This window comes from Cynoglossus semilaevis, chromosome 14, assembly GCF_000523025.1.
Source record: "Cynoglossus semilaevis isolate Cse_v1.0 chromosome 14, Cse_v1.0, whole genome shotgun sequence".
Classification (NCBI taxonomy): domain Eukaryota; kingdom Metazoa; phylum Chordata; class Actinopteri; order Pleuronectiformes; family Cynoglossidae; genus Cynoglossus; species Cynoglossus semilaevis.
The window spans coordinates 1,439,180-1,453,380 of record NC_024320.1 but is presented as its reverse complement, the minus strand read 5'-3'; the positions used below and the strand labels follow the sequence as shown (position 1 = coordinate 1,453,380).

At 39.4% G+C, this 14,201-nt stretch overlaps 2 protein-coding genes across 2 annotated transcripts in view; both read right to left on the bottom strand.

The window, feature by feature from the left end:
• LOC103389085 (ephrin-A5-like) overlaps window positions 1–14,201 on the bottom strand; it is a 1,154,841-nt gene that overhangs the window by 434,733 nt on the left and 705,907 nt on the right. The window lies entirely within an intron of this gene.
• The window catches only part of cercam (cerebral endothelial cell adhesion molecule), a 32,736-nt gene continuing 22,050 nt past the window's right edge, over window positions 3,516–14,201 (bottom strand). Inside the window, exons 3-14 of the mRNA XM_017038424.2 lie at window positions 14,045–14,198; window positions 12,968–13,078; window positions 11,773–11,890; window positions 11,532–11,666; window positions 11,226–11,430; window positions 10,773–10,892; window positions 10,561–10,637; window positions 10,329–10,435; window positions 10,015–10,147; window positions 9,272–9,399; window positions 7,893–8,096; window positions 3,516–5,348 (exon numbers count right to left, since the gene is read on the bottom strand). Of these exons, the coding sequence (XP_016893913.1) occupies window positions 5,120–5,348; window positions 7,893–8,096; window positions 9,272–9,399; window positions 10,015–10,147; window positions 10,329–10,435; window positions 10,561–10,637; window positions 10,773–10,892; window positions 11,226–11,430; window positions 11,532–11,666; window positions 11,773–11,890; window positions 12,968–13,041 (1,530 nt within the window). The 5' untranslated portion in view covers window positions 13,042–13,078; window positions 14,045–14,198 and the 3' untranslated portion in view covers window positions 3,516–5,119. The remainder of the gene's footprint in view (window positions 5,349–7,892; window positions 8,097–9,271; window positions 9,400–10,014; window positions 10,148–10,328; window positions 10,436–10,560; window positions 10,638–10,772; window positions 10,893–11,225; window positions 11,431–11,531; window positions 11,667–11,772; window positions 11,891–12,967; window positions 13,079–14,044; window positions 14,199–14,201) is intronic.

Below are 14,201 nucleotides of genomic sequence, written 5' to 3'. Positions count from 1 at the left end.
CCGATGTGTTTGTGATTTGTATATCAAACGCTTGTATATTTGTATATCAAATTTGAGAGAAATTAATTTCTCTCAAATTGACTGAGCTAAATTGAGCATTTCTCTCAGTCAATTTTTATCAATTGACTGAGAGAAATGGTAAAAAAGAACAACAACAAAATCTAAATTGGCAAATTTATATAAAACCAAGCACAGCCTTGCCAACTAAAACTACTCGGTGTTGTGTTATAATAATAATAATATGAACTTTTTTGATCTCATATTTGGGAAATTCTTGTGTTAACAGCAGATGTGCTGTTATCAGGCTGCCCCCTGCAGGTGCCAAGCATGTGGTTCCTCTGGGAATCAAACCCAGGACTCTTCCCTTGGGTTGTGTTGTTTAATTCATTCAGGCTGGAAGAAAACTCAAAGTCCGCCCACACTGGAACACTAGAATGGTACAGTTGTAACGTGATAACTGAAATCTTCACTGACATCGAGTAAACGATGGCAAACATGAACCACAGTGCCATATGTTAGGACTTTAACTTCAAGACCCAGCAGTCAATCACAAACCCAGTGACTTCCGTCCCTTACTATTGTATGTTCCTCTAGTAGATAAATAATACGGTCTTAAAAAGTTGCAGTACTAAATGTCTTGGTTGCTGAACATACAATAAATAAATAAAAACAATGTGCATAAAAATAAGTTAAAGAAGTGAGTTAAAGAAAATGCAAAAATTCTTACATTTAGATTGTGGTAGCTAAGAGAGTTGAAAATTAGATACATAGATAGATTGATAGATGGATACATAGAAAGAATCAAAGAACTTTCAGAAGAAGGAGTTTAGGCATCAGCAGCAGAATAGCACCAAAACACAGAAATAACTCATGATTAAATACATAAAAGAAATGGTAAAATGGCACAGAAGTGACAGCAGTTGTCAAACCTGAAAAGTGACTGTGTTGGAACACGTATATATGCTAAACTCTACGACGCTTACAGCCACACCCCAATGCAGATTGTCTTCCGTGCCACATGCCTTGCACAGTGTATTTAAAAATACATTACTACGTTATTATCCAGACTTTTCAGACTCTCTGTGTCCCAACTGTGTTTAACTTTGTTTCTCTGAGACCATGAAAATAATTTGTTCTCATAATAAGATGCCAGCAGGTGGCGCATGCTTACAGGAGACTCCACAGTTATAAAATGATAAGGTGTGAAGCACTTGGAGAGTCTCAGCTTGCAGACATGACCTCATAAAGACCCACCTCTGAACTGGCAGCCAATAAGGTGCTGAGTTCAGGCCCCCTCCTGTGAGCAGCTCTGTGCAGTTGCTTCAAACAGCCTCAAACAGGACTGAGGTTGGAGTGTCCAGAATGTTTGGACTTTGCTATCAAGCAAAAACAACAGGAATTGCCTCATCTTCTCATAATTATATTACAATCTTGTACTACAGGTTCTGGTGCAATATATTCTGCTCTGCCCCCTATGCTGCTGCAATGCAATAATTTCAATAAAGTTCAACCTTAATCTTAAACTAACAGTAAGATATGTTATTTATGTTACTTTTTCAGCTATGATGAATTCATTCTAATCTAATGTGATTTGTTTCAGATAAACATAAGTTGACATATCAGGGTTTGTTGGTGCATGTGCCGACAGCTGTGGCAGGCTGCGGGGTTAATGTGTGCATGTGTGTACAGCTGTACCATGTGAGAATGAGGCCATGCACTAGCTGTGATTCAAGAAGCTGTGCAGGTCCCAGCCCTAACTGTTTTGAATCTTTAGACTTTATATAGTAAATCTTAGTTTTTCATTATCATTTCTATTTTTTAGAGAAAGTGCACTATCAAAATGGATAAAAAAATGTTAGAATCATTAAAAAAATAAATCCATACCTAATCTCTGACATACAGTGCAAATATTCACAAGACACAAACAACAGGTTAAATGGAAAAAAAACTGTCAGCAGCAGTGATGTAAGGAGGTGAAGATCAGCTAATTACTTATGACTCTTCCACAGAGATTAGATCCCATGGTCGATTTTGGTCAGTACAATGTACATATTTTTCTATGGCTAAAAACTATTGGTTCATCAACAGTCAATTCACATTTCACTTTTCCACAATCAGTGACATCTGGTGGAGTAAGAGCGCATTGCAGGAAGTATTTGTTTAGGTGGAATAATTCAAATAATTTGATCTTCTTTTTGGCGAACCTATGTATTCTATTGTGAGTTTTTAATTGCAGAATATTTATATATTTGTTGTTTTTTATTAAGGGGAAATCCGCTTTAGAGTGACAACAGACTGGAATGGAAAAAATTAAAAGAAAGAACAGTGGTTTCAGCTCCATCTAGCGGAAAATTCGTGCTGTCAAAACCAACTTAGCAAGAGAGCGTTTTCTGTCAGCAGCTGCGTGCAGTACACACCAATAAATTAACATATTAAACTACATTAACAAGTTAATTAACCGCTTAAGTAAACTTGACTGAGTAATGAACATCCTGAACAGCCTGTTTAATTTACGGCATCGGTCACAGCTGGGGGGGGGGACGTAACACTTACAGATAAATGTCCAGTGGTTCGTCAGCTTTCTCCGTGTCCAGGCTCGTCCCATGTCCCACACTTGGAAGATTGGACGTGAGGACCAAGCTGTTTACATTCCAGCAGGAGAGCACTGAGCGGCCGCTGTCGCCCTCCAGCCCAAGGTGTTTCTTCCTCCCGCCCTTGTGCGGGAAAATGTCGACATGCATTTGGTGTAGGCAGTCTCCTACAAACACGCTGCCGCTGTTTGCCGTTGTATTACCTTTAGCCAACAAATTGATTTACCTATAGAAGAGAAGTGTCTGGAAGACAGACGAGGTTCTGTAGGAAGTCGTGTTGTCCACATCCAGCACTCTGCTTGTCACTTGGAAAACATCAAAGATTAAAATGTTTTATTAATTGGCATTTGATTGGGGAACGACCAAAGGCAGAACAATGTGGCGTTGTCGATGTAAATGAACTGTCCAAGAGTAAAATAACATCTAGTTATAAAGGTGTCAGGTTGGCCTGCACTTCCTGTTTGCTTATGGTATCAGCGCAACCAATTTACGTCATGGTCGCATGCATTGCGCAGGTATAAAAAAAATGGCGACCTCCACACATCAAAAATGTAAAATATTAGGTTTGGCTGTAGCACTCGAAGCCAATTTCATGTAATTGTACAAAACAAATAATAAAAATAATAATAAAAAAGGTTGTAAAACTTTTTTACACTAACAACGAATTTATGTCTGTTTGAGAATTGATTAATGATGCCTTTTATTGCCCTTTATCAGAACACCTGTGAATTTATAATTTACCCAGATTTTTAGTTAAATTGAAATCCCAAGTGTTTGTTTTTACAGCATGCTTCCACTGTGCTGTGTTCTAATCAAAATGATCGTAACACTAAAATCTTTTGGAAAATTGTCGATGTGTTGCGCTGTACGTGTTGCACGTGTTTAAATTGGGTTGGTAACCAAAGACTTAACATGGATCACAGCAAATGTCTATGTGCATTTATTTGTAATTTATAGCAAGTTTTTTATTTATTATTGTATGTTTAATGACTCGTCTGTAAACCACACGGAGAAACAACAAATAAATTAAGACAGATAACAGCACAGAAACTTAGCAGAGAACAAACTCTGACTTAACATGCAGAAATACTGTATATGAATGAGCTCAGTCAATGCATTTTAAAACCACAAGGGCTGTCAGGAACAAACAATAGCAGTGCTATGAAACATGTTCAGATTCATAAAAATCAAAACAAATATGGAATATTTGTGTAAAAGAGCGGCCATTTTGCTAACCTGCTAGCATAACTATATTATACTGCAAACGCTGGCAATTATTATTATAGGCTTCAGACAAAATTTCCTCAACATATTACAATTGGATTAAAAAACACACTTGATGGTTAAAAGATGTTATTCAAAACTGTAGCAAAAACAGCAGATTAACAGCAAAGCTAATACCCGAAACAGTGTTAAGTTTGCTCAAATTACCTAAAGTTAATACAATGTATAGCAAAAACTGCCAAAGTAAGCATAAACATTAGTTAATACTTACTCTGAGGATAACCTCTAAGGTAGTCCAAGATAAGCCAAACATTAGCAAAATACACAAAAAGACTGTCATATAATCACTGTTTAATTAGCAAGTATATGACAATAATTAAGAAGCCACAAAATGGCAAAAACTGTGAAAGAGAATTATCAAACAACCAAAAACATTAAGAAAATACAAAACAGTTGGTCCAAGAGAGACCTAAAACTGTTAGCCCAGAGGTAGCTAAAAGTTAGAAAAACTCCAACAGCTAATTCAAAGGAAGCAGTTATAGGATTTAGCCAAAGATAGCTAACACATTTTTATGAAATTGTCCTCCAAATCATGCAAAATGCAACCAAGAATGTTTTACAGAGGCAAAATCAGCTCCTGTTGAATTCCTAACACCAACTTTGATTGTTTTGGTCTGTCTGGCACTAAAGCGAATTCAAGAATTACTAAGTTTATATCTAAAAATTCACAAAAAAAATGATTTGGAAAAAAATGTACAAAAATATTTAAAATGTATGGGTCCAAGTGAATTATAATAAAAGAGAAAGAGAAAAAGAAGCAATTACAGTATCATACTGTCCAGATTTGCCAGGAGTTGTGAACAGTGCAGCTGTCATTAACAAGACATCAGTCTGTGTGAGGTCGTCTCTGTGGCTTTTCTTTAGATAGCACTGTAATTAGCGTCATAACCATGCAAGCAACAGAAGAGGGCACACCCTTGCTAGCATACATTCAAAATACGTTCTGAAGCCATTATACAAAAAAATTTAAAAAAATATATTATAGAAGAAGAAATTCCTTGATTGTTCTGCAAAAATCTACTGTGCAAGTTGAAGCATCTCCAATTCTAACACATACTAATCCATGTGTCAACAAGCAATCTCGACACACATGGCTCTTTGTTGTGGTTCTGTGCCAGATACCCAAGTCCAGGTCAAACAGAGTGGACTCAAAGTCTGACTAAAGTTCATCTTCTCAGCATCTGTTTTCTGGCTTCACAACACTTTTATCTGAATGTTCTACACCACAGTGGGGTGGTTCCTCACTAAAGTTCATCCTTGTAGGCCACTGAGAGCATCTCTGGTGCAGATCCTTTCAAGGTCTTGTGGGAACCTCTCCAGTCTGTGCGTACTGTGTCGTTGTCCCACAGCGTTGATGTCTCTGTGTCGCTTATCCACTCAGGATCACCAGCGTAATGACATGGCTGAACCAGCAGGGGGCGTGTGCTGAAGGCCTGCAGGTTTTTGTTGGGGAAGTGGGATTTGTAATCCTCACTGGAAAAAGAGGAAAGAGAACAATAATATAAAAATTATTTTTTAAAAATACCTTCATTTTGTCACAGGAAAATAAGAATACTCCAGTAGTACATGTACAAGAGGTTCTCCCCAGCAGTCTAGGCCTAGAGTCAAGTTTTAACTAACAAATATTTTCTTGTCCAGTGTAACCGTAATTAGTGTCCTTGCCTTATATTAAGAAGAGACCAAAAAATTAAATCCAAGTAAAATGTAAAAAGTACACATTGATACCCATTATACATTATAACAACAAAACATAAAATCACACATTTAAGTCAAAAACTATAAAAAAAATAAAATTTTGGACTTAGTGTTTTTACTTTTTTTAAAGGGTTAGCAAAACGGTGTTGGTGCATACACTGAAGGGGTCAAACACACGAGGCTCTAAATTAGAACACACAAAAACATGAACAATAGAGAATATAGAGAATGGCTAATAGCCATTCATTGTAAAGTGTGGCCTTGGGTGATGAATAGGCTTCCAATTGTATTAATTCTAATCTTTATATACTATACTAATCTCAACAGTGTCGGCCTTTAGTGTATTTAAGTTGGTCATACTGGTGGCACAGGGAGAGACAAGCTTTTTAAGAGGGGGTGGAGGGTTCAGAAACGCTCATTTAAACCATGTGATCTGAGAGAAAGAGAAACAGATGAGAGAAAGGGCTGGGGGAGTAACAGATAAAAAGAGATTGACGAGGAGAGAGAATATTGGTAAGAGATCACACGGATTTAGTTTGATATGTTTAAGACCTATTGCTGCAATAAATGTCCCATTACATCATCACAATCACCATAAAACCACAAGAGCAAAGGCTTTGTTACTACTGTTTGCTTAAAATTCAGAATGAGTCATTAAAATCAAACGCATTCTGGAGCTGAAGTACAAGTATTTAGAAAACGACAATTTCTAGTTTACTCTTGGGCAAAAGGGCAACAGCAGGGCCAATGTGTTGTGGTGTGCATTTTTAGCAGACCAGTCAAGCATATCAGATTAGATCCACAGAGGTGAGAGGAGAGAGAATGGCAAAGAGAGAGAGAGAATGGTGAAAGTGGGCTGGCTTTGAGCCACATTTTCCACACATGATTACGCGTGGAGATGCCGCCAAGCCTTCTGGTTTGCAGGCCCTGCAGCCATAAGGTCCAATCCAATCTCCCAGAGTCAGCAACTCATGTGTGTCTCATTTACTCTGCACGGTCATCACTTGGGAATGATGAGAAAGGGGCGAGAGTCTGATTAGTGCTAATGTCAGGGATCTCAGGGATACAAATGGGGCACGGCATTCCACTAACATGTAGTCGTTAGATTAAAAAAAGCAGCTCAGAGAAAAAGGAAGGTGTGAGTATCATGACTAACCTAAGAGACAAGTGATAAACGCTGGTAATGTATCATGTTCAGTTGGTCGTGAGCTAAGAGCTTATCGACAAACTATTAAACATTAGCCTGCTGTCAATACATACACAGGGGTCTCAACAGTCCTGGACATCCAATGAGAAGACGAGCAACAGTGGTCTGTAACCCATCTAAATCTGAGACTCACACCCTATACTGAAGTGCAATTTCCTTGTTGTAAGTAACTAAATAAATAATTAAAGTCTTAAGTATATTAAAACAATATTTTCTCACTATTTAAAATACCTTAAAGATAAAAATAAATAGTAATTGGCATCTAGTCGTGGGCCAGAGGTGAGAGAGTTTGTGGGCCAGAGGTGTATGTGACACCCCTAGTCTAAACACAGACTCTGTCCAAACTCAAGAGATAGATCCGTCCATTGTATTTAACTTCTGTTACTATTCTATTCAACAACAATACTGAGTGAAAGGGACATCCAACCTGTCTCTAATTGGCTAGTACTTCATTCATTCAGCCTTCATTGGTTTCAGTTAGTTGGGTTTAGGCAAAGCGACCAAGATGAAAGCAACAGTTTGAGCTGATCACAGACAAAGTAGGGCAGCTTCTACTGAAATAAGTGTGGAAAAACTGCCCAACAGCAAAAAAGAAGCCAGTGAGCTGGTTCAAGCAGAGGTTTGGCACCAAACACGAGCTTTGAAATGTCCAGCTAGTCTTTACAGAGCAAAGACAAATATATCAAATCTGTTTTCAGATGTGTGAATGGCAGTTGGTAAGTTAAGTTGTTTGAGAGTGGTCAAAAAGGCTCAAAAACAGCTGAAAGATAACTATTATCAGTTTCAGAAAGCTAAATGTTATCGAAACTTAGCACAAAGTCAGCCAAAATAATGCACTAGAAGCTGTTCAAATTGCTCCAAAAACACATTTCAGCGTGGTTAAAAAAAAGAGAGTAGATGCACATGCAAGTTAAGGCAGCTGCGTGGAATGTGAACAGAGTCTATATGACCTGGTTTAACTTCACACGGTTACATCAGTGATGCCAGTGAATGAGAACAGGGGTTAACAATAGTATAATTCCACAAAACACTGTAGACAAAACAACCCTACCGAAGGACGTGGGAACGTAGAAAAGAGTAGAAGAACTCCAGAGTCATCTGGCTGTCATACATACTTGGGATGTTTGTCATACATGATGGGGAGGAATTCGTCCACAGGCAGCATCTTGGACAGTGGTTCAGCATTCAGCAGTTTCTGGGCTCCTTGTAAGGAGATGGCATAAGACAGAGTCCAGTAGGAATAACCCGCCCACACCAAATTATGGACATTTTCCACTTCCTCCTCCTTTGTAGGATTAACCTGCTTCCTCCCAAAGTATCTGCAGGACCACAAACCCACAAGAAGACTTAAACAACAGGGTAAAAAAATAGGAGCAGTGTCCCAAACAGCTGTGAGCTGTGATGTGTAATTGTTACAAAATGTTCCAGGAAGTCATTCTTTGTGTTTTAGGAGGCTTTTGTTCTGCACATGTTGGTGGAATAGTCACCAAAATCCACCAATATACAGACTTCAAATATACCTCGAATCATTTCAAGGACAAAACTTGTGAGAAGTATTTTTGTGCTTGTTAAAAACTAAATTAAAGAGAAACTGTAACAAAATAAACATTTAAACATACACGCAAAGACTAAGATAGCAACTGGAGAGTAAAACTTTAACAATGGATAAAAACAGGTGTGTAATTATGTCACTAAATTTATATATATATACAGTATATGAGTCTGAACATTTCTTTGGCACAATGCATTATAATTACACATTGTAACTCCTAATTATCTCTGAGGCTTAAGACTAACTACAGGACTTGTAGCTTTTTGGAGTTGGAAACCTGGATAGAACCAGAACATTAGCATACTGTTAATTAGCATACTAGCAGTGTTCGAGAGCATATACTGTATATAGCAGCTCTAAAAAAGAATGTCACTGAAAGTTTACAAATGTTAAGCATATGTTAACTGTACTGTATAAAGTTGTTGTTCTGTTCCTTTCCTTTCCAACTGCTACAGCCAAACACCTGGTAACAATTCTACTGACACAGCTGAGTTACATATGCTTCAGCAAAGTGTCTTAAAATGGAAACAAACAAAGTCATACTTTTAAAACAACTCTTGATTGAGCTGAACTATTCTTTAGGAGCAGACAGCCGAGCCACAACAGGCTAATTTGTGCTATTTTTCCCTTTCCTCGCAAGTAGGCACAGCTAACTATGAACAGTTAAAGCCTGTTCTATGAATAACATTAACTGGTACATTGTTTAATGTAAATCTAATGACAGAAAAGCAGAGCATTGTAGACATGCAGCCTGTTATCGGGCCCTAGCTTCTAGCTTATTGGTGGTGTCTTAGCGGAACTGGAGCATAGCAAATTTGCTACATGTTAGCAGTGCATTTCAAAGTGCCATAAAAGTTATCTCTGAATTACTGGACGTTGAACAAACAGAATTCACTTGGCCAATGAATGAACAAATGACAACCCAGTGACAACAAATCTTACATAATGTCCCAGTCCAGCTCCACCTGCTCCACCTCCTCCATCAGCCTGAGGGCTCGTCGTTTGAAGTTTGCCTGGAAACGGATGTCGTCTTCCAAGACAAGGGCTTTATCCATCTGCTCGTCAACCATCTGAAGAAAAAAAGATTCAACTTCCATAAAAGCTGTAATCAAAGCTATGACAACAGCACAGTCAATGTGATGTTTACGTCAACACAACACACTGAAATCTACGGCATCAAAAAATGAAGACGCAGCTCTTATCATGATATAACAAATTTAAAAAGATCAAACGTAGTTTATGTTTGTGTGCAGCTTAAAAAAGAAAATCATAATTCTGAATAATGATCAGTGCTTCTGTCACCCAGGATTTATTTTTTGGTTATACAGGTAAGGCAGTATGTATCCCTACTCTGTAGTTCCCTAAATGGGGGACCTGACTTGTGAAAGAGAGAAAAAACACATCATAGCTGGACGTTGAATACGACCATAAAGTGTTAATCTCAGAACTATAGCCCTGACTTAAAAAAAGATCTACAGCAGGGGTTTTCCAAAGTGGAGGGCGGGGCCCTACAGAAAGCACAGAGCTATTGCATGGGGGACAAAGCAACATGGCTTACCTGAATTTATCTGTCATATAGTTCAGTAGGGATTCCTGCAAAATGCTACTTTTTTGACCCATCTCTGAAATGTAAGGCCCTCTACAGCACATGCAACTTACTGACGAGACCATTTGCTGGCTCTCACCTCCTTCCAGATGAAGTAGTGGCTGAGGAAGCAGCCCACCTCTCCTTTAGTCAGAGTGCGTCCTGAGAAGGGGTCATAGTACCCTGGTAGCAGGTCAACACCCAGGATTTTGATCTCACTGCTGTTCAGTGCACTATAGATATAGACAAACACACACACACACACACACACACACACACCAGTTTTATAAAGGTATTTTCATGCTTTAATTAATTTAACAGCTAATCCAATCTGTACTCCATTCACCATATTTGTATTTGTAAATTTCTCTTTAAAAATAACTTTTGATTTCATTCGGTCACCACTGCCCTTACTTTCCATCCACTGCATCCACCACCTTCACGTCAATCTCCAGCTCATTCAGAGAAAACAACATTCTGTCTCTTCGGTCAGGACGGCGACGTAGATTTATTAGATATATCTGTAAAAAGGAGGACAAATGGACAGTGACCTTGGAGAAAAGAAGCCGAACGCAACTACAAAGATATAACGGTTGCATAATATTATAAAAAAACAGAGACTTTAGGAGTGTACTAAGGAAATTACCTCATCAAAGCCCATAAGGTCCCTCTGTTTTGGGAACATGTGGACATATTGAGACACAAGCATGGGAGGGCCATCAACTTCAATGAAAAACAACAGATTGGAGAATATTACAAGAAAGTCAGACCTCACAAAAATAAAGATTTTCTTTTAAAGTTCACAGAAGATTTTATGTCATTTTACAGAAATTCTAAAATATATAGTTTAGATCTTACTCATCGATTCCAGATGGACATGGACAAAGTTAAGACGATCATCCTCCAGGGTGTCGTAAGGTTTGGACGGCACGTTTAGATAACCGTACCGCTCCTTGTTACACAAATACATCTGTATCCCTGAGGAGAAAGAAAAAATAAACACTTGTCAATTTCAACATTTTGTTTCCACGTTGCATGTGAGTACTTTCCTGTGGATCTTATTAAAATAGCTGAATAGCAAGCAGTCTGAAAATTGTAGAATTTAGCACTTAGCATTAATCAACAACAGCGATATGTTAGCCAAAATGTAGTTGATAATCAGCACACTAGGCTATAAGGGACCAAAATGAAGCTTACTATAACCCAAAAACTAGAGTTTTCCAGCCCCTATATTTGCATATAAAAATGGCCTTTACTAAGTCTGAGTAAGGACACAGCCATCTCCTTAAGCCTATTGGTCTGTCATGTCACCTGCAGCTCGACAGGAGAAAGCGAACACAATGATGTCGTCGTATGGCCAGGAGTATTCCTCATGAGGAGGGAAGAAGGCCAGCTTCTTCATACCCTCCTTCCTCAGGTCCAGCAACATGGTGGAGTGGACCATGGGTACAGGAAAGCAGCCCAGTCTGTGACGGTGACGGGTAGGGAAGTACTCTGCTGTTCGACGGTAGTATCCCTACGGGAGTAAATTCACACGCAGTCACGCTTGAATAACAGTTGTAACCTCTTTGACTCTTCAGAAAAGTGACGATCCACAGATATGAAGTTCAGACGGACCTGTGGAGTGATACCACACCAGTAATTGGAGTAGGCTCCCTGAGAGTCCAACATGGGAGCGATCACCGACTTGTTTTCTCCCATTATCAGGTTGAGTGTGTCTGGGTTGGTGAGGATGTTGTCAGTGTCAGCGTACTAACACAGACACACAAAAAAGAGACAACGTTGTGTTCGTTCTCACTGGGATCATGATTCTAAACTCCATCTCCAGAGACTTCTGAGAGGAGAAGGATTATCGTACCAGGATGTAGTCAGCCCAGCGTTTCCTGGCAAAGTCCAGTGCTGCCTGCTTCAGCTTCATCACGCGTTGATATCTGCTGTTAGGCCAGTGTTTGGGACCCAGTTCTCCTACATAGGATCTAAAACAGGCAGAAACAACAGACTATTGATTCTGTGTGTAGATCTAAATGACTCCATACTGTCTTGGTTCAGTGATTACTTCTCTTCCAATTTTCACACTTAACTGTAATAAACAATGCTGATAGATCTAATCAGAGGAAAGAAAACTGTCAGAGATAGATGGTGATGAAAAAGCAGGGGTTCAAGGGAGGTCTGCACTTGGGGGGGGCAGAGACGTCATGATGTGACAATAACTGAACAACAACTAGATAAACGAATGCACACACAGTGACATGCGTAGCATTACTATTCCGTCTATTGTTCTGTGAACATGGCGTGCTGCTTGTGACGTCACGTCTTCTTCTGAGGATATTAGTCACTTCAGGGCCATAGACTGTTCACACTGAAGCCTAATGGACGGTAGACCCAGTGGAAAGACCACCATCGTCTTTCCTCTGGCTCTAAAACGGTGGCACAGTGAGAATAGCAGTTGTCAGCATCATGCGCCCAAAGTTAATATTCTAGAGGTGTTAGATTTTAGGATGACTATCTCACAGTGTGACCGCTTCTATAACCTATGTGTACAAATCAGCCAATAGAAATTCAGCAGTAAATGACGCCCCGCCACAGGTCCACCCATCCATCCTTTTGCATCCGCTTACCCGTTACCGGGTCGCGGGGGCAGAAGTCGCCACCCAAATCACATTGCACCGTACCAACCCCCCCAACCCTTCCTGCGGGTGGTGAGTCCCCTGGAAGGTACCAACTGCCCTAACCGGGATTCGAACTTGCCCAGGAGGTGAACCCTGGAGTTCCACACCAATGACAGAGACATTGCCTCTGGGCCAGAGGGCCACTCACGACACAGGTGTTTAACCCAAACAAATGTACAGTTTTGGTAACTACGGTGGTGCAGATGGAGGACATACATTGACGACACTGAGTGAATGAGCAGATGGGTTTAATGTAAAGGAGAAATTCTGTTATTTGTGTACATGTGCCTGTATATGTACACTGGTAATAAAATAAACCCTTACCATGTCTGTGCCACAAAGAGTGTGAAGTAATGGCTAAAACAGCAGTGCGTTTGGACTTACACTGGCATGTCCATCGGTCTCCACTCCACGTAATGGTAATATTTCTGCATGACTGTGAGCCACTCCTTCAGCATGGCTGTGGTGTTGTCTGCATTGTGATCTGTGGCAGCCCTAAGAAGATAGAAAGTAGATGTTGACAGATATACACATTTCCAAAAGTAATCAGAGTGAGTGAAAAGGTTGCTCTTTCAAACAGCCAGTCGGCTGAAAGGAATTTATAGAGAAACGCAAAAAGGTGTGGTAGATGTAGTTGAATTTGTCTAATTAAAAATAAGTTAATTTACATGACATTACATTTATCTGATCCTTTCAAATGTATTAAAATGTTAATTTGTGGCTAATGGAATGTGTGCTACACTCTGTTTGGATTTTTTTTTTTTTATTGGGACTGGAAGTTTCCAGTTCCGTATTGACTGATCAAATCAATAGGTGGCAGGGATAACATGCAAACGATGCTGCAATACATATGGAACAAGAAAGGGAAGAGAGGTGGCTGGGATTAGCTGAATTAGCTTGGTTAACTAAAAACTGACCAATTATCTAAGTAATACGTTTCTAATAAAACCATCTGTATGTGAAAGTTACAATAAAATATTTGTGGTTAGTTGCCACAAATTTGTGGTATCACAATACTTGTTCCTATGTGAAACACTGTGAACACATTTAAAGTTTTTTTTTATTATTTAAACCATTTTGTTGTCCCAGCACCCTCAACTAAAGAACCAGGGTGTTTCAATTGGATTAACAGCACCCCCTGTAGGGTTAGGAGAACATTTTTTTTGTAAACAGAAGTAAGAATTGGTGCATCATTTGAACATTATTATTCATGTCATAAAAGCACGAAACGTTTATCAGCTCTATGGAGTGGAAAATATGTGACCACAACTACAGAACACAGATTGAACAGAGAACAGACGAAGATGAAGTCTGGGGAAAAGACTGAAACAACGAGGTAAAAAGACTGACTTAATGAAATGGAAATTACTTTGGAAAGAGGTGTAAATGATGGTAAAGGACATGAAAAGATATGAATGTGAGTTTGGATTAGTCTATACACGAGTTTACGAGCGAACCCACCACACAGAGATGCGCTCTTTGGGATAGTTGAGTCTCTCCAGAGCTCCGAGGTAGTAGGGAAGGGAGTGAGCGGCGTTCCGGGCTATGATGGCGATAACCACGGTGGGAGGCTGCACCCGGGATTCCTCTGGAAACTTCTCCTCCGAAAAATAGCCTT